The sequence below is a fragment of the Pteropus alecto genome, unplaced genomic scaffold, assembly GCF_000325575.1.
Source record: "Pteropus alecto unplaced genomic scaffold, ASM32557v1 scaffold271, whole genome shotgun sequence".
Taxonomy (NCBI): Eukaryota; Metazoa; Chordata; class Mammalia; order Chiroptera; family Pteropodidae; genus Pteropus; species Pteropus alecto.
The window spans coordinates 66107-86709 of NW_006430730.1; the positions used below are offsets into that span (position 1 = coordinate 66107).

The 20603-nt window shown below is 45.9% G+C and overlaps 1 protein-coding gene across 1 annotated transcript in view; it reads left to right on the forward strand.

Moving 5' to 3' along the window:
• The first annotated feature begins 8311 nt into the window (after positions 1-8311).
• SAMD4B (sterile alpha motif domain containing 4B) overlaps positions 8312-20603 on the forward strand; it is a 24322-nt gene continuing 12030 nt past the window's right edge. Inside the window, 3 exon segments of the mRNA XM_006905389.3 lie at positions 8312-8372; positions 10604-11006; positions 20354-20601. Of these exon segments, the coding sequence (XP_006905451.1) occupies positions 10811-11006; positions 20354-20601 (444 nt within the window). The 5' untranslated portion in view covers positions 8312-8372; positions 10604-10810.

A 20603-nucleotide genomic window follows, 5' to 3' on the forward strand; every position in this document is an offset into this window, starting at 1 on the left:
GAGTTATTCCTAAAAAGACCTCTGTCACCCTGCTCCAGTGTGCATCTAAGATCTCTCTCAGAAGACCACACCTCCTCAGACAACCTTTAGAGAATTTCTCCAAAATTGCCCTACATCAACAACCCCAACCCCCAGCACTTCGTGAGATTTCCTCAAGATTCTCCCTCAGATTCCCCCTCTGATATCCCCAAGAAACCTTATTCAGGACCCTATCAGATTTACCCCTTTTAGAACCCCTATTTATACCCTCTCATTTCCATTCTCTTTCCTCTGAAATAAGCTTAGAGATCTTTCACAGATCTGAGCCTCCTTCCCCTGTTTTCCCTTAATAGGCCCCAAACATCCTCCACACAGCCTCCCCCAAGAGGCTCCATGTCCCCTTTCAATAAAAAGCTCAAGAGACACCCTCACCCTTTGAAATCCTAACCCTCTGAGACCTATCTCTCAGACCATTTTTCTTGGGTTCTATCCTCATAGACCCCCTTCTCCCTTCAGATCCTCCCTTTAGAGATTGAGAGACCCTTAACACTCTCCTTAGAGACTATTTGAGGACTCCCCAATTTTCCTTTCAGAAGCCGCCTCCTTCCTTTTCCCATTTGAGGGCCTTCTCGCTAAAGAATTTCTTCCCCTATAGCAGTAGTCCTTGGAGTGTGCTCCTTGGACCAGCAGAATCTGCATCACCTGGGAACTTGTTAGAAATGCAAATTCTTAGGTTCCATCCCAGATCTACTGAATTAGAAAACCTGGTAGTTGGACCCTCCTAGTGATTCTGATGCATGCTCAAGTTTGAGAACCACCTGCCCTCTAGGAGGATTTCCCTTTCCCCACAGAAAGCCCCCAAAAGATGTCTCAAGGTATGCCTCTGTGCCCTGACACCCACCCCTATTTTCTTAGGAGTACCCTTTGTGAAGTACCCATCCTCTGGACTTACCCTCTTCCAGTGGCATCTGGCTTCTCCACAAGTTTACCCCACCTTCTGAGCAATTACTTCAGAGTCTACCTTTAAATGGTTCCCTTTCGGATCTTTCTCAGCACTTTCTCCTGGCTTCCCCTCCAGCCCTCCAACCATCCCCCCAGCCCTTGGTCCTGCTTCAAATTGCTACCTCCTCAAACACACGTGTCCATCTATTCTCAACTGTTCCTCATCTATCCTTCTCCACATAGGTACCCTCCCCTTAAGGCACCTGCAAGTCTTTTCAGTCTCTGTGTCTTACTGCCAAGAGTCCTTCACTGTACTTCTTAGAGCACCACTCACCTTTTTTGTAGTTTTTCATGTACTTGCCCACTCACCCTTACTGGACTGGGAGTTTGGAAAATACTGGGATGTGGCTCGTTCCTCCCTGACTCGCATTAGGTGGGATCTATCCTCTGTAAGTTATTGAGAATCATTGAAAAATGGGCAGCTCTTCTTGTGTTTGGCTAGAAATCTCTTAAGTTCCTCAGATCTTATTCTCTATTCAGGTTCAACACACTTTCCTGCCCCTTTCTCCCCTCCACTCTACCCAGCCCCTTTTGCCTCTCCTCCAAGGAGAGGCTGTCTGCCCCACCTGCTCCTGTCTGTGGGACCTTTCTTTGTGCTTTCTCCTGATTCTGAGCTACCCAAATCCTATTCCTGCTCTGGGCTCTGAACTTTCTACAAGGGGTTCTATTTCTTTCTAGGGTCGAGAAGAGGAAACAGATCGCAGGGTAAACACTGGGACCTGCCTTCAGGGAGCTCACAGTATAGTAGAGGGGTCAGGCAAGTACATAGGGCAGAACGTGACATACAGATTATATGTTGTGGAAGTTCCACAGTGAGAGGAGGAGTGCTTTATCTGGAAATAGTTCATAGAAAAGGTGGTATTTGGGCTGGGTGGTGTTCCACAGGAATTGGGACAATGATGAGTAGCCTTCCAGGCAGAGGAAACAGCTTATGCAGTGGGTCAAAGACAAGAAAGCCTCCCCATATCTCAACCATGGCATCTCTTCTCTTCTCCTAAAGGACAGAGATGAAAGAAAAGAGATCTCTTCCATCTGCATTGTATTTGCCAGCTGCACTTTGACGCAAAGTAATAATATTAATGACTACTGTTTTTGAGTAATTGTTATCTGGCAGTCACTGTTTAAGTGCTTCACATATATTGTCTCATCTCATTCACAGGAACTCTATGAGGTAGGTAAACTACAATTATCCCTATTTTACAAAGGATGAAATTGAGGACAGGTGGCACAAATAGAAGCTCTCTGATCTCTGTCCACCTCCAGATGATAGTGTCTGGAGTCAGTGAGTTGGATTTTCTGTTCAGATAGGATTGGAAGCAATAGGGCATCATAGTGTAGTGGTTAAGTATGCAGACTCTGGAGCCAGACAGGATTTACATACCACATCATCACTTACCAGTTTTGTGACCTAAGACAAGTTATTTAACTTCTCTGGTCCTCAGTTGTCATGGCTAAAAAAATGAAGGTAATGATAATATTCTACATCCTAGAATTATTATGTGGATTAAATAAGTTAATACATATTAAGTACTTAGAACAATGCCTAGCACATGAGTTCTCAGTGTTAGCCCAAAAAAAACCCAAAAAACAAAAAAACAAAACTTATATCAGCCAGGACTCTAAAGGCATAAGTGACAGAACCTTAGCTTAAACTAGTTTAATCAAAAAAGAGAATTGGCTCCACTTAACCAAAAAGTCTGGAGTTAAGATGGCTTCAGACCTAACTGCATCCAGTTGTTCAATCTCCTCAGTAATCTCTCCCCATTTCTCCAGTGACTTAGCTTTTTACTCAGCAGGTTTCTGCTTGTGGCAACAAAGATGTACCTCAGCACCCCAGGCTTAAATCTTACCTCCTTAGGGTCCTCAGTGGAAAGAGAACTTTTTCCTGAGAGCCCCAGTTCGAAAACAGTTTTTTCCTGAATAAATGTGAGTTGATGACAGAAGATCCTTAGAGACATATTTTGAGTTCTTTATTCTGGAACTCTCATTTGCTGAGCCAGATGAGACCGATAGCATCCCATGATCTTTCTGAGCATTGAGGAGTCCCCTCCTCACTGTTCCCCAGCCCCAATCTATGATTGGTTGGATCTAGAGAGAGTTTATGGCTAGTCTGACCGTACTAGACTTTCGTTTGAGATCTCACTGGGTGAGACAGGAATAAGATGACTGGCTTGGTTTGGTGGTAGCCTCAGGGCAGAGGAATCAAGGAGTATTGGTGTTTCGTTTCCTACCTCAGCTTTAGGTTTCCAGGGCTCAGAAATTTGGAAGAGAGTTAAATAGATTACTGTGAGTAGAGTTTTGTTTCATTTTTGTGTAAACTTGTTGAATAGAGTGGTTGAAGGCAAGTCACAGAACAGCACTATATAGAGTATGCAAATCTCCAATGTCTCTAACAATTAAACAATTTATGGAGGCATTTTTCTATGTCCTGGAGATAAAGCAGTGAATAAAACAGTCAAAGTCTTGCAACTCATGGAGCTTATATTCTGATGGGGGGAGAATATATAAACAAGCAAAAGAAATCAGATAGTGAGTGATATGTGCTATGATAGAATTAAAACAGTAGTATGAAAGAGGATGGGGGCAGCCACTGTACACAAGGTGATCGGAATTGGCCTCTGAGGAGATAGCAATTGAACCTTATAACCTGAAAGGTGAGAAGGCACCAGTTATGGGAAGATCTAGTAGTGGGGCATTCTAATTCAAGCATTGTTATATATGAAGAAAGGACTACTGCAAGGTGGAAAATTTTTTCAGATATTTATTGAGGATCTGTTACGTGCCAGGTGCTTTGCTAGGAATTGAAATGTAGCCGTGAATAATACAGCCACAGTATTCCCTTCCCTTGTGGGTCTTAACAGTCCAGGCATTTCTGGAAGAGCTGTAGCCTTTGAAGAAATACCTTTTGATGATGATTTCAGACCAAAGACTCCTACTGGGGAGATGAAGAAGTTTGGGGCATACACGAACCCAGATCTGATTGATGAGGAGGAACCAGCCATATGATCTGGAGAAGAGCATTTTAGATAGAGGGGTCAGCAAGTGCAAAAGCCCTGAGATGTGTTCAGGGAACGGCAGGAGACCAGTTGTGCCTGGAGAATAAGTGAAGCAAAAGGAGCAGGGGGTTAGGTTGACAGAGGCCAAATCATGTGGGGCCTTGTAGGCCATAGTGAGGAATTTACGTTTTCATTTAAGAGGATTAGGAAGCTATTCGAGGACTTTTAAAGTAAGAGTGATAATCTGATTTTTTTTTCTTTTTAGAAAGTTCACTGATTTCTGCAAAGAAAAAAGATGAGCAAAAATGGAAGCAGGAGGCAAGTTAGGAGGCAGTACATTTGTCCAGATAAGAAAGGATGATGACTTGAATATATTTGTGGTAGTAAAAATGAAAAGAAGCAGATATATTTTGGATATAGAGAACACAGGGCTTGATGATGGCATTAGAGAATGAGAGGAATCCAGGATGATGACATATAGCTAACAACTTTTTGAGAGTATTTATGCCTCACAACTCTGAGAGTGATACTATTATTAAACCCATTTTACAGGTGAGAAAACAGGCACAGCAAGGTGAAATCACTTGCCCAAATTAAAGAATGTAGTAAGTGGTAGGGTTATATTTCCAACCCAGGCAGTCTGGTCCCAGAGCCAATTGAGTTTTGGGAAAGAAAAAGAAGGGCATTTTTAACTGACATTAAGGAAAAAGAATTATCAAGACCAGATAAATAGATCTTATGAAAGAAAGAGTCAAAGATGACCCAAGAAATACTGATTTGTCCACGGAGAGGTAATAGTTGAATCTGCTATAGTTGATTACATTCTCAAGTGAGAGGATATGTGTAAGGAGAAGGAAACATGAGCCAAAGGTAGTTTTAGTGGGGAGAGGTCACACATTTAAGTAGGAGGAGTAAAAGAGAGCAATACATTTGAAGGAGGTGGGCGGCCAGAGTGGGGGGGGATACTGGGAAAGGGTGAACACCAGCTTCTCTAGTCCTGGGTTTCCCAGGGCTCTAGGCTGTGTTATCTTCCAGTAAGACCTGCCTGGCTTTTTCCCTCCTCTCCCTCTTTTCCCCAGGACCATTCATGCAAAAGCCTCAGTCGTGGCTGAGGCAATAGTTTGCATATTTTGTGTGCATATTTCAGGAGTTTCTGAAAATAATGGTTGGTTTTTACGAGAGAGAAGTTGGGCTCCCTTGGCTTCTGATATTCTGTTCTTCCCAGGTCAGGATAGTGAATTAACCTAAGGTAACTAGCCTGTGAACTTGTTCATGAAGTGTGAGTTCCTCAAAGCCCTAGGGGATGCTGTAGAAGGGCTAGGAATAGGTAGCAAGGCTAATAGGACCCCCTTATTTATCCGGAGATGTTGGCATTAAAGAGTGTACCCTTAAGCCCAACTTCTTAAGCAGTGGAAGGGAACTTACAGGAGACTAGCATTCTCAGAACAAGTAAGCTCTAAAGCCAGACTGCCTGCCTTAAAAAATCTCAGCTGTATCCAGTCTTGGATAAGTGACTTAACCTTCTCTGCTTCAGTTTCTCCAGCTATAAAATGTGGATAGTGTTATATACATATATGTGAGGTAGATATAGATTATATAGTTTTGGATTAATTGAGCTTATCCATGGAAAGCTGTTAGCGTAGGGTCTAGTACATGATGCTTAATGTATGATGTATGAAGACAAGCATCATGCTAGGTATTTTTATATACATGATTTCATTCTTTCTACAAGCTCCACTGACGAAGAAACTTTGAATTACTTGCCAAAGGTCAACACAGCAAGTGAGTATCAGCAGGGGTACCCAAGTTTCAGCCAGGTCTCACTGACTCCACAGTGCTGCTTCTAATGGAGGAGAGTTGACCCCCAAAGGAGCCTCCTGTCTGCGGGCCACATCTCACTCTTTGGGGTCAAGGAAGGAGCCTAGTGGGCCGTTTTTCCTGGAACCTCTTAGCCAATTTTTGGCTCCATTTCCCACCCTGCAGGGTTAGTAGATGCTTCCAAAGAAGGTTACTTGGTCCCTTAGAAAGCAAAGGGACAGCAATATTATTGGGCTGTTTGAGAGACTTCTGTAGGGGTTCCCCTTTTGTGTCTTTCCTCAAAGGCAGAGAGTCACTTTTGATAACATGAGGGCAAAGAGATCAGAGTAGTGGTGAATTCTATTTTGTATAGGTGCTGTTAAAGCTTTTTCAACTTTAAGTGATGGAAACCCACCTCAAACTGGCCTTAGCAAAAAATAAATTTATTAGTCCATATAAACTGAAAAGTCTGCGGTGTGGAGGTAAAGTGGGGGACCTTTAGGGTAGCTAGATCTAGCTCTTCAGATGGCGTGAACGGGTCTCTTTATCTGCGCTTGTCTCTTGACTCTGCCTTCATCTGTGTTGGCTTCATTCGAAGGCATGCTCTCGCTGCGAGGTACCAGAAGTAACCAGCCACTTCAGGAGGTGTGTGATCTGAGCAACCTGAGAACTTATTTTCCTTAGTAGTTCCAGCAAAAGTTCAGGGAGGACTTTCCTTGTCCACGCTTTACTCCTTGTGTACTCCTGGGTCCAAGAAAGATAGTTAATTCTGCAAAGGGAACTTAGGGGGCTAGTACTAGAAGATAGGAATGGATGTTTGGCAGGCAAATCCACCAGAATTCATCACAGTAAGATGCTACCACAGTAAGGTACCTTGGAGTAGTCAGTGCTGATGCGTCTTCCCTGGCCTGTCTCACCAAGCCAGGTCTTCCTTTCTCACTGCCGCCAAGCACCCAGGATTGGAGGTAGCTGGGGGCCTCTAGCCCTTTGATGGAAGAAGTCCTCAACTTCAGTCACCATCCAGATCAAAGACGCAGCATCCTCCTTCTGTCCAGAACATTTTCCTTTAAGGATGATTTTTTTTAACAACACATTCTTAAAACTGTTACCTAACGCCCCAGTGTTTACCAAGGACTGTCTGAGCCATCCTTGGCACTAGATCCTACCAGTCACATTCCCTGAGCAGTGGGGTGGCTTGAAGGTGTGAACCAGAGAGAGGGATAGTTAACAGACTTCTCGTCTTTTCCCAGTGTGTGTCCATCTGGTCAAAAGACCGAAGGCCATAGGAAAGCTTTGTTCTATATAGTGGTTTATCATTCCTGTATTCATATGAATGAATTTCCAATACTTAAAAATAGAATTTCACTTAAAAATCCAGGTTTCTGGCTCCTCTTAAAAAAAAAAATCTAAGACCTGACAATACTGGACCCACGTGGCAGCAGTTGATTAGAGCTAACTTGTGAATTCTATCCTTAGGCAGGGTGGTGCTTTCCAGCCCACCATAGTCTTCACCACCCTGCTTGTTTAAAACCTGGTCTTGTAAAATCATCATGTTTGAGACCCTGCTCTGTCCCAAGGCTTTGCTTCTAGCATTTGGCCTGGAGGAGGAAGCCGGATTAACGTTCAGTCAGCAGTTTATTTGGGGGGCACAGTGTTGTTGCTTAGGAAAAATAACCCAATAAAAGTTATAGGAAGGAGTGCACCACTTTGGTCTGTTTGGATTTGGTCACTTTTGCCATAAATGCTATTGGCATATCAGACTTCCCGTCACAAATGTTCCCTCTGAAATAGTAACATGTCCTTCTATCTTATGAGTTGCCACCCAGTGAAGGAATCCCTCCCACTCCCTAGGGATGTTCATCCAGCCTCCGCTTGACCACTTCCAGCAGCCAGAGAGCTTATTACCTCCTCACATGGCAGCCAGCTCCATTCTTGGACAGATACATTATTTTCAAATTCTTCCTTATGTTGAGGCAGCTGCTGTCTCCTTGGAACTAAAAGCCACAAAATGTTGGAGCTGGGAAGGGAAACTGATTTTTTTCAGGCACATGAGCCACCACTCATCCATCCTGCATCCAGGGCAAACATGGATCATCAATCGTAGTACTCTTTCTCACTGAGCCAAGAAAAGAGTGCACTCTTAAATTTTTTAATTAAATTGCTCAAAACTTTACAGAAGTAATATGTGTTCACTTGTAACTGAGTAATGAAATAGTACAAAGTTATGTATTGGGAATATTAATCCTCCTCCCCAAGGCTAGCAATGTGAACAGTACATAAGATATATAAGCGTTTTGTTTATGCCTTTTCCTTTTTATAAAAATGGCATATTGTGCATATTGCTATGCAGTTTATGGATATCCCTATAGGTCAGTAGGTAAAGATCAAATACTATATGGAGATACAGGGTTTTTGTTTTGTGGGTTATTTTGCATTTTGCTATCAGGATCCAACACATTTTTAATAGCTACATAATATTCCATTCTGTGAGGTGTACCCCAATTTATTAATCATTCCCCATTGCTTCATTTCTTCAGGATCCTTCTCAACACAGTGCTCCAGGCAGCCACTACCAATCGATTGGAGTTAGCCTGTGAGGTAAAAGCCATTTGTCATGTCCAATCCAGTCTAGCTCCGTATCTCACACATTCTAGAGAAGGGAAGCATACTGGCTGAAAGATCAGAGTGAATCAGTGACTGGGGCAAGACTAGAACTAAATCATCTTGACCGTCAACATTTCTCATATCTCATGTCACTTCTCACTAAGGGCCATCACCCTAATGCTCTGGAGTAAATAAGTCCAGTTCCTCTTCTGTGTGCTACCCCTTCAGATATTCACGGTCACTGCTCCTGAGTCTCCTCTTCCCCAGGAGAAATTCCCTCAATACCTTCAAATTTTTCTCTAAGGACAAGATTTCCAAAACCCTTTACCATCTTGTGGGCCGTTCCTTCTTTCTCCTTGCTCATCTTTTTTATTCATTCATTCATTGAACGAATATATATTAGCACCTTCTATGTGGCAGTCATTGTTCTGAGTACTGAGTGACTGTACAGCTTGCATCTTAGTGGGAAGAGAGAAACAACAAGATATTTGAGGGTGTTGAATTCTAGAAGAAATAAAATACTGTTAACATACTATAATGACAGAGGGACTCTTTAGATTGGTCAGGAAAGATCCTTCTGAGGAAGTAACATTAAGCTGAGACCTAAGTGACAAGTAGGAGCCAGCCATGGATAGGTCAGGGGGAAGAGGATTCTAGAAAACAAGAAAGAACTTGGTACAAGATGAGAAGGGAGAGGCCACAGGAGTCTTGCAGGGCCTTGTAGGACAAGACAAGAAGTTTGGGTTTAGTGTAGGTTTCATTTAAGTGCAATGGGAAGTCACTGGAGGGTATTAAGCCAGGGAGGAAACATTTGATTTCTCCTTTAAAAAGGTATCTTGGGGGTCTGTTTAACTCGAAGCAAGGTTCATTTTCTCCCACACCTCTTATATCCAAAAAGATTGAGAGCCAGGCCAGTTTTCCCTGTTCAGGGTCCCACAGAGGATCAGTGAATTGAGCCACAGCCATCGTCAGGTACACGTCACGGTACTCCTCAGCAGGGCATAGAAGTTCAGGGAGATGGCAGTAGCTCCCTAAGACCTGAACCCAGGAGATTCAATGGGTCTTTGTATGGAGTTCTCAGTGCTCTTGGCAGCCAGGGGGATGGAGCCCAGTGTGGTTTGGGGATGGAGCCAAGTGCACTGGTTGCATGAAAGGTATACAGGAAGTGTGAGTGGAGACCTGGAGCTACAGACACTTAGGAAAAGTTTTCGGAGTAGTGTCCAGAAACCAGTCAGCTGAAGAATAGGCCTGTTGTCCGCCCAGTTGACACAGCTTCTGTGTGGTTTTTGCCTAAGAGGAATTCGGATACTTTCCTGCTTGGGAGTTTTTGAATTTTGATGTGTCCCCTTCTCAGGTTGACATCCTCTTGGCTCCTAGGTGCCTGGATGACACACTTGGATCTCTGGGAGCCAAGGGGACTTCCGAACCAAGAGGACTTGGGTCAAGATTAGTCTTTGGGGGAAGAAGAAGAGGGCTGGAAAAGAGTCACTACAGAGTACAGATAGGTAGGGTCTTAGACATCAGAGCCACGCCTTTTCCAGAGTGGGAGAGCTGGATTGGAAGAAGTGAGATCCCCGAGCCTTTTGGAGATATTTGAAAAATCCCCTCTCCACGCCCTTATCCTTAGATAGCTGTCCACAAGTACCTGAGATTTCCGCCGGGGTCACCACCCTACCACCCACCCACATTCTGGCTTTGTGAGTCTTAGCTTGAAATGATATAAAGAGTCCACAGGGTCCTTTCAGCAGGTGAGCAGTCACTTTGTCTGGCTCTCGGAGGAGGTTGCCAGAGACCATCAAGGTCAGGGCATGTGCTTGGGGTCACATGTCTGCTTAGGTCACTTGGGGCCAGGTCTCCATTAATTCATTCTTTTTCCCACAGTTTGCAGCCTCTTATTTCCCATTTTTGAAAAATCTTACTTTTAAATCTCTGCTTTAAATCTACTTCCTTTGGTCCTATGGCAGGCAGGCCTGAAGGGCAGCATCATCTTCTTCATCTAGGGGTAGGTTTCTTGAGTTCTAATCAAGAACTCTCTGGTTCGGGAGATTAGAGGGAGAGTCGGTTTAGCCTCTGGTATTGGCTTCACCTTTCTCCAAGGAGCTCAGCACATTCCAAAGAGGAGATCCTGAGAAAGAAAGGCATGAGGCCTTTACCCCCTTAGCACACACTCACCAGGCTAGTTTCAGCCCCTTCATTTTATCTGACCCCCTTGCTTCCTGTTCTAGGAACCTGGAGAGGTGTGGCTGGACCAAGACCTCCCCCGATGTGAGCAAGTCTCCTCCTCCTCCCACCACCTACTTCCACCACGCCAGGCAACGTCCTCAAGCCCTGGCCTTCAGGGGAGAGGTAACAGGAACCCAGAGCCGAGACCATGTGACGGCGCTGGCCCTCGCCATCGCCGTCCCCCTCACCCTGGCCCCAGGCCCGGCACCATGATGTTCCGAGACCAGGTGGGCATCCTCGCTGGCTGGTTCAAGGGCTGGAATGAGTGTGAGCAGACAGTGGCCCTGTTGTCGCTTCTGAAGCGGGTCACCCGCACCCAGGCCCGCTTCCTGCAGCTCTGCCTGGAACACTCACTGGCGGACTGCAATGACATCCACCTGCTGGAGTCGGAAGCCAACAGTGCTGGTAAGTCTCCACCCCCAGAGTTGGGAGCACAGCAGGAGGGATACCTGCAACAGGAACAGATGTCAGATGGCTGAGGAGGCCCACCCATCAATGGTGCTAAGAAATGTGGGTTCTAGGCTTATTGGTGGGTGGGGAATCCCTGACCTCCCAGGTCATCATCATGGGTCTCCTGGGGCTTTGTTGCCAGCTATCCTCAGGTGTGGAATGGGGGCAGTACGAACTGGAAGCTACCCTAAGCAAAAAGACGATCATGTAGAGTGGCTTGTCTGGGTAGCTGAAAGGAACAGACTGAAGTCATTACCTATGAAACGGGGGTGGAAGGTGAGCATTAATTCATTTCTCAAGTTCCGGGACATCAGAGCTAGGAGGGAATTTTAGAACTCCTCGAAATTTACAAGTCACCTTATACTATTTAAACACATACACCCCCGCCCCCGCCCCCCACCGCCCCAAAGGTAGGTTGGACTTAAAGCATAAACAGCTTCAAGAGAGTTTTAAATTTAAATATAGTCCATGTCAGTTCCCTAAGCACTCAGTAGAGAGGTGCTCTGTGTCTTATGAAATTGGCGTTGGGGTGGATAAACCAGACTTCTCTAGAACCTCTCCCTAGGGCCCCAGGCATAAATAGGAGTCGGGCCAGAGAACCATCTCTAGGGACACTGTGGAAGCAAATCTGGACTTTTGGGCCTCCACGGGCTTGGATGGAGAGCCGTTTCCACCATGACAGGTAGGAGAGACGAAGGGCAGAGAAGAGGGCAAGTCGTGTGCACCTGAAAGCTAGCTGGAGAGGGGACCCAGGGACCCCATGTAAAGTGTGTCCAGACCCTTCCTACCTTTTTCCCTATAATAATAGTTCACACACGGAGCCCTTACCGCAAGCCAAGCACTGGCTTTACTTGTTCAGTAACTTTGAAAGCAGTGTTGTTCTTCAGTGGCGCTAGAGTCAGACTGTCTAGGTTTGAATTCTAGTTTTGTCACTTGCCATGTAACCAAGTAACTTAACCTTTCTGAGCCTTGGTTTCCTCATCTCTAAAATCAAGATGATACCTGTGCTTACCTTCTAGGGTGGTTGTGAGCTTTGAGACTAGCGCCTGGCAGGTAGTAAATACTCAGTAAATGTTGATTGTTGTTTTTATTGTGAATAACTCATTAGTCCTCACAACAACCCCATGAGATAGGTACTGTTATTATCCCCATTATATTGGTGAGGAAATCAGCATGGGCTGCTAAGATTGGGATTTGGGGAGCCACAAAGCTGCCTGGCTTCCCTCATCTCCCCAGGCCTACCTGACAGCACCAGTCACCGTTATTTCACCCAGTTTTTATGAACAAGTCACAGAAGCGCCGTGGTTGTAGGAGAAGATGGTTCTTCAGGCTAGAAGTCACACTGGCTTAAGTCCCAGTCTGGTGAACAATGAGCAGCAAGAACCCGGCTTAGCTGCAACAGGCTCAGAGCTCAGCCATTTCACACCCCTCCCACTCTCCCGACCAGGGAGGGCTCCCCTCTGCTCTAGCACCGCAGGAGTTCTGTGGTTATAGAATGGCTCTGCCCCTAGAGTAGGGGCTTGTTTGGGACAGGCCACTTTCTTACTAGCTTTGTCACACATCCCCACTGCCCCATCCTGAGCAGGCAGTTGGATGAGCACTGGGTACCAACCTTGGCTATGTGTCAGCATCACCAATAGTGCTTATCGTATTTATTTATTAGGGCATTTTGTTTTTGCTTTTGGTTTTCAAAACTTATAATAAAATCAAACCATATGGAAGATGAAAAGTGAGATCTCCCTTCCAGAATGTTCCCAATTCGTGTACATTTTATGAGATAGTCTGCACATGTGTGAGCACATACATGTTCTCCAGCTTTTTCATTGTTTTGATTGTTTCAACACACAGAACACTGTGCATATTAACCAGTTCGCTTTTTTCACTTAACAATATAACTTAAAGATCATTTCCATATTTGGCACATATACCTGTACCTCGTTGTTATTAACAGCTGCTTAATAGAGTAAGTAATGTTTATAGAGCTGTAATGTATCAGGTAGTGCTTTTCCTTTATTACTCATTTGACCCTCACAGCAGCTTTGTAAGGTAGGTCTTTTTATTTCCTCATTTTACAGAGGAAAATGAGACAGGTCTGGAGAGGTTTAGTGACTTGGCCTGGGTCATAGAACTGGTTGGAGGTGGAGATAGAATTTGACTTAAAGCTCTTGCTCTTGACCAGCAGGCTCTACCGCATGGGATGTTGATCCTCACTCTTACAAACAGTGCTATAATGAGTACCCTTTAAGTATTTCTAGAATAAGTTCCTAGAATCTGTGGGACTCCTAGTTTGAAGTTATGTGCATTTATAGTATTTGTTGTTACCACATTGCCCATGAAAGACATGGTACACATTATACCAAAAACACCCAGATAGTTTGCATTGGTATGTTGGAGGTGATGCCTAGCCAGGGTTGAGAATTGCTATGGAATGAATTGACTAATGAAAATATATGAATCAAGGTCTTTATCCACAGTCCCATGTCAGATGGTGAGACTATAACAAGCTGATACTTAGATGGAGAGGTAGGGTAAACTTAGAATGAGACATGAGGAAGTGCCATGGTATATTCAAAAAGCCAGGATTAATGACTGGAGAGAAATTCTCTAGGTCCTTGAATGCTTCTTTCTTGATAGATAGAAGGGCTCTAATACTAAGGAGGCCTGTGTCTCCCGACTTGCTCCCACCCACAAGTAGAGCAGCCACCCCACCTTATTTGTGGAGGGAGATACTTCCTGGGCTTGGGGGCCTGCCTCATGGAAGGGGCTGTGCATCCTCTGTTTCTCCTCTATTCATTATGGCCTTCCCATTCTCTTGTGTTTCTCATATTTGTATCATTGGCAGAATCACCTGGTAGAGAAGGAGACGACTATTAAAATCCAGATTCCTGGGCCCCTTACCCAAACCTACTAAATTAGAATCCTGAGGGGTTGGGTCTGGGAACAAGTACCCAGCTTCTGCTCTTGACCAGGCAGTTTGAAAGGTGATGCCCTGCTGGATGATTCACTTGTCATAGGACATAATAGGGATCGGGACACCCAGTAGTTCTCTATCCAGCTCTGCCACTAACACCACCTGAGACCTGCCCCACCCTTCTCGGGCCTGAGGCTTCACATCTGGATGGTTCTAGATGCTCTCCCAGTATCTCTCACTCTCCCAGTATCTCTCAGGCTGTGAGAGAGAATGCCGAAGAAGGCAGAATTACAGCCACGCATATTACTTTGGGGGCCCAGCATATTCTTCTGAAGCAATAGTTCTTAATATTTTATGGGATGGACCCCTCAGATAATCTGTCCCTTCTCCCCACCATGATGCAAACTTCCCCCACAAACCAAATCTTGAGTTCAGTCAGTCCACCGGTTCCTTGTTAAAAGCTGCCTGTTACAGGGTCTAAAGTTCTTCAGCTTTTCGGATCCCTTCAGGCCAGGAGGGCTGAACAGTGAGGCAGGTCCTCTACCTTTCTCTGGGTTTGTACTCCATGTCTCACCTACCCAACTCTGCTACTTCCTCCAGTTCTCCCAGAGTAACCCTGGGCTCAGGTTTGGGTCAGAGCTGCCCACCTACTTCTCAGAAAGGTTGGGGAATGCAGAGGGCTTGATCTAGGCAAGTGGGTTCCAACTCTGGCTTCATATCAGAATCACCCAGATACTTTATAAAAAGAACCTGAGATCTGGGTCTTATCCCCAGAGATTCTGATGTTTTTTTTAAGCTCCCTAGTTGGCTCTTGTGTGCATTCAGTGGAGAACCACTTGCCTTGATGTCGACACTGATTCTGGGTGGGCCCAGGAAGGTGGTGAGGGTACTGTCATGTGACCTGTGGCGAGTGGGGACTGTGGAAAGGGGCTCTGGTCTGGGTTACCCTTTCTTCTCAAGTAGCTGGGAGGGTGTGTAGAAGTCCCCAGCCCACACAGCCAGCTTTGGTTTCATGGAAGCAGAACCTGAGACAACACCTTGAATCAGGCATGGAGAAGCCCCAGCTTTTCCCTTGTCGTCATCCTTGTTCTTTCTCCCGGTGCTGTCTTCCCTGCCCATTTGAAGATACAACAATAATCCTGTCTCTTTTTTTCCCTCTGCTGACTAGGACAAGAAAGGTGGAGCCAGGGAAGCTGAACTCCCCTTCCCTCCCTGGTCCTATAACTTCCTGGGCCACGTTTCCTATATTTCTTTCCTCCTGTCCTCTTGAGTCAGAGTCCCTGTATCCAGCAGGCTTAAGCCCCTCCCTCTCTGGCTCACTGAATCTGGGTGAGGAAACTGAGGTCAGGAGGGGGCTGAGTGAGTCACCAGAGCTCAGTTCTGATGCCTCCACCCTCCCCTTTCAAGCTCTACTGACACAGTTCATCAAAAATGTAAGCCCCTGGCCCTCCCCCATATTTGTATGAGCTGGAATGAGGCAGAGAAGGGCACGTTCTCAGCCAAACCCCAGCCCCTCTGACGGGTGCCTGAGGCTGCCATGATTGTTGCAGCAGCCTAGCACATAGAAATGAGTTTGCTCTATGGCAGGCTCCAAGATATATTTGGCTCCTGTGATTTGTCAGGACCTAGGGTCATGATCTACTTAGCTCTGGTCACCTGGCCAAGAAGGGCACTCATGTGCACAGTCTCCCTCATCCTCTCCATGCCTGTGGACTACAGTTTTGCAGATTGGTGAGAAGTAGCCCTTGGCATCACAGCAGTCCCCAGCTCCCATCCCATTCACCCGCCTCCAGAATTTCATCATTGCTCGTTGTGCCTCTAGCTCAGAGGAACCAGAGACATGTCTGTTTTTGGTAAATAACTATGTGAAATTCCCCTACCCTTGTTGAGAATCTTAAGGGGGAGCCCCAGATATGTCCTCTGTGAATCGCTCCCCCAGCCCCAAAACAGTGTGGGCCCTAGGTCTTCAACCAGGAACAGCAATAATAGTTAAAATGCATGGACCACTTAACACAGGTGCTGTACATGATTGTCCTGTTGACTCTTTACAACTATTTTATGACAAAGGGGCTTTTACTACCCCCATTGTACAGAAGAAGAGGCCAAGGGTCAGAGAGGTTGAAGGACTGGCCCACAATTATGTTGATTTAGGTCATGGAGGCAGAGCTGGATTTTGGATCCAGGCAAGTTTGCCTGTTGAACTTGTGCAGTCTGGTAAGACACGAGACAGAATGACCTGAGGTCCGGGGGTCCTAGAGAAGGCACATTGTGTACACATAAACACCACTACCTTCCAGGGAATCATCTGGGTCCAATTGTGCAGGTATTCAATGGGCCCCTGCTGTGCCTCAGCTCTGGGCCAGACTTTTCTGATCTGGGCAGGAAACTAGAAGTTCCATCCCCACCCGTCATCTGCAGCCCCAGCTGGGCTCACCCCAAGGGGCCTGAGGCTGCACAAATTCCTTGGACAAGTTCCAGTGTTCAGCGATGCTTCCCAGTCATGGGAGGCCCGCCTTCCCCACCACACCACTGCACAGACATAGAACACACACATTTCCCTAGGGTTGGCCTCCATTCTTCCAAAACCACTCTCTCCTTTCTCCAGAGTAGAACAAGGTCCTTCACTGAGCCCAGCCCTTGGGGCTGTTCTGTCACATCCCCTGGCAATACTGTGTCCCTCAGTCCTAGGGTCCTGGCAGTACTTGAGTGGGGGAGGGACTAGACAAGGCTTCTCTCTTTCTAAGATGCTTCTGGCTACCCTGCAAGGCCTAACCAGCAATGATGGACATCAGGATAGGGCCGAAGGGATAGGCTCCACTGCTGGAGAAGGGAGGCAGATGCCAGGCATTGAGCCACATACCGAGCGCTTACTCTGGGCAGACTCTGTCAGGTGCTTTCCATGCACTGTTTCCCCAAATCCTCTCAGCAGCCCTTAAATCCGTCTTTTACAGAGGAGGATGCGTATTGTCCATGCAACTGCACGACAGCTGGGATGCGAGTCCTTGACTTTCTGTCCTTAATTTTAATCACTATATTATCATCAAGAACTAAAAACTCGGGCAGTAAGACAGGGAAGTGGGATATCAGGGGGTTCCTTCCCATGTGATCCAGCGCCATAGGGAGGTGGAAGGGCAGGAAAGGTGAAGGCTATCTGAAGTTGGGAAGGCCTGTCTCACCTGAGAAAGATCCTTAGACATGGAGATGACCCAAGAGACAGCTTCCTGATCATGAGGAGCTGGTTCACGAGAAAGTAGATGGAAGGGATAAGATTTCCTAACCTAATCTTGCAGGTCCTGAAGGGAATCTGGAAAACCAGGGACAGGGGGCAGAAGAGACTTGGCGTTGGAGAGATAGTAGAGGTTTGTGGGTGAAGTTCCTCCAGACGGACCTGGGTTCAGATCTTGGCTCTGTCACTTTGGGGAAGTTACTTTACCTTTCCAAATCTATTTCCTCATCTGCAAGATAGGGATGTTAAAACAGGGTTGAGGTGAGGATGAAAAACAATCATGTTTGTAGCATAGTGTCTGGTGCCTAGTAAATGCTCGATAAGTACTGTCCCTTGTTACAATTATTGTATAGTACAGTAGTCCCCGCCTTATCCACGCTTGTGCTTTACATGGTTTCAGTTACCCACAATCAACCACAGTTTGAAAATATTAAATGGAATATTCCAGAAATAAACAATTCATAAGTTTTAAATCATGTGCCATTCTGAGTAGTATGATGAAATCTTGAACCATCCCAATCCATCCCTTTGTCCAGCATATCCACCTTATATATGCTATGCATTTGCTTAGACACTCAGTAGCCATCTCTTTTATCATATCAGTTATGAGATATTTTGAGAGAGACCACATTCACATAACTTTTATTGCAGTATATTGTTACAGTTGTTCTGTTGTTGTTAATCTTACTGTGCCTAATTTATAAGTAAAACTTTATCACAGATGTGTACATATAGGAAAAAATAGTATATATAGAGTTTGGTACTATCCACAGTTTCAGGCATCCACTGAGGGTCTTGGAACATACTCCCATGGATAATGGGGGGATTACTTTTCTGTTTGGGCCAGTACTTATGGGCAGAGCATGAACCAATGACTCTGACTAAATAGATGAAACACTGGGCACTGCAGCAGGGGTTTTCTAGGAAGGTTGGAGCAGAAAGGCTCAGGCCAAGAAATCATCCAGTTCCGTGGCCAGGAGTTGGGAGATGTGTGTGGGTCGTTTTCATAGAGCTACATATTTAAGGAGAATTAGAATTTTATGTGAATTCCTAGGCCATAGATTTCAGAGAGTTCATTAAAAGAAGGAGAGGTGCAAAAGGGTATATCTCAGGTATTTTTGCAAGGCTCCCAGGGGTCAGGTGTTGGTCTGCAGTGTGGGCCAAAGAGACCAGAGGTCTTTGGAATCTTAAGCCCTAAGGAAGTTGGGTTGAAACATCATCAAATACAGAGGGATCCAGATCAGGGCTCACTTGAAATCCAGATGCCTAGAATTCTGAGGCTCTTATGTACCTGGCCATTCCCAGCCTCTCTGTTTCCTGGGCCGGGAGATGGCTTGTGCCTTTAAAATCTATGGGGTTGAGCCTGGTTAGTACTTGGATGGGAGACCACCTAAGAAGACCAGGTGCTGTAAAAAAAAAAATCATCATCATCATCATCATCATCATCATCATCATCTATGTGGGTATTTTAAAGGAAGGTGCCATGGTAAGAAATATCATACCTGTGAGGCTAGATACAGCACTTACTTTGTGCTCTATTTTGTGCTATGGTTTTACTTAATTCATAGCAGCCATGTTAGGCAGGACTGATTTTGAGCCCCACATTATAGACAGAGAAAGTAGAGCTCAGTGAATTAATCATGTTTGCCCAGAGTCATATCACATGGTCAGTAAGTGGGAGAGGAGGGACCTAAGCCACATCTCTGCCTATTCTTTTTCATCACCTACCCTCTGGGGTCCTAGCTCTGACAGTTAGAGCCAGCTCCTTTGACCTTTTCCAGAACCTCACCAATAGATTAATAGCTCATCTCTCAGAACAGCTTCTTCATTAGGTGTTTGCAAATTGTCACCCTGGTGACAGGTATCAGCTCAGTTGCCTAAGAGTGAAGGCAGAGTTGGCCCCAGTCCTTGATTACTGTTTCTTTTCTCAAGCGTTGGTATTCTTTGTCCCTTTCCTTTGCCTTGTCAGCATAACCCCCCATTCTCTACTCCACTAAGCTGGTCATGAGATGGGTAACAAGTTTTTCAAGGAAGACAGACCTGTAACAGTTCCTCCCAAGGCTTCCTTTATGTAATCAGCCTGGGACCTTATTCTTGGGAAGCTCCCTTCTGGATCAAGAGAGGAAACCTGGCTCATCTCCACAGGACAGAATCAGGCCCTCAGACCGTGGGATTAGAAGGAGACGTCACTAGATCCCTATAGCATGGAGTAACCAGGGGAGGCCTCCTAGAGGCGGGCAGGTTTAGGCAGTTATAAAAGACCTAGAATTTGGGCAGGAGGAAGGGGGCTAAAGCCTTGAATCTCAGCCTGAGTGTGGAAGCTTGGATGAATGTGGCATGGAGAGAGCCCCGCAGAAGATGGGGATATTCTGAGGCTAGTCTTTATCTGGAGGAGAAGCGGGGGTAGAGTACCCTGTAAATGATGGCGATGTCGGACAAAAACTTGAGTCTGTGGGTACTGGTTACCACTGTAAGCTCCTGATTAGGAACATGACGTCTAGGTGTGCTTTGGGAAGATAAATCCATCTGGGTTTATGGGACGGGTTGGAGTGGGGAGAATATAGAGGCAGAGAGAACAGTTAAAAAAAATAATGACTATTTATTAAATATGTTCTATATGCCAGGCCACTTTCCATTCTCTATTAGCTACTTGAATCTTAAAGCAACACTGAATTGGGTACTGTAATTATCTCCAAAGTTTTTCGGGTGAGGAGATCAGTGCTAGGTGAGGTTCAGGGTGACTTGCCCAAGGTTCAGCTAATAAGTTGGGAGATCTTAACTATCTGATTGCAGAGCCCAAGCTGCCAACCACATATTCTGCTATCCTCCCTCTTCAGGAACGTGGCTGTTTTGCTAGAGGAAGCGGGTAGAGGCCATGAAAATAACGGGCGGGGTACAACAAGAAGAGTAGATCTGGAGACAGCAGAGGAAGCTTGCATTCTAGAGTAGCAAGTTTGGCCATTGGGAGCCACAGCATGTTTTTGAGGGTAGGAGCGATGGAAACAGGAAAAATTACTCTGGAAGCAGTGTTTGAGGATCAAAGTTGGGGGTCATGAAAGAAGGGAGAGTGGATTGGAGCTGAGGGAACAGGCTATCAGCACCTCTCCTGGGTTTATAGGAGTCTGCCACCTTGGCTCCCCTGACATTCCCTCTCATCCCCTCTAGCCATCGTCAGCCAGTGGCAGCAGGAGTCCAAAGAGAAGGTGGTATCCCTCCTGCTGTCCCACCTGCCCCTGCTTCAGCCACGAAACACAGAGGCCAAGTCGGAGTACATGAGGCTGCTGCAGAAAGTGCTGGCCTACTCGATTGAGAGCAACGCCTTCATAGAGGAAAGCCGCCAGCTGCTCTCTTACGCCCTCATCCACCCCGCCACCACATTGGAGGACCGCAACTCGCTGGCCCTATGGCTGAGTCA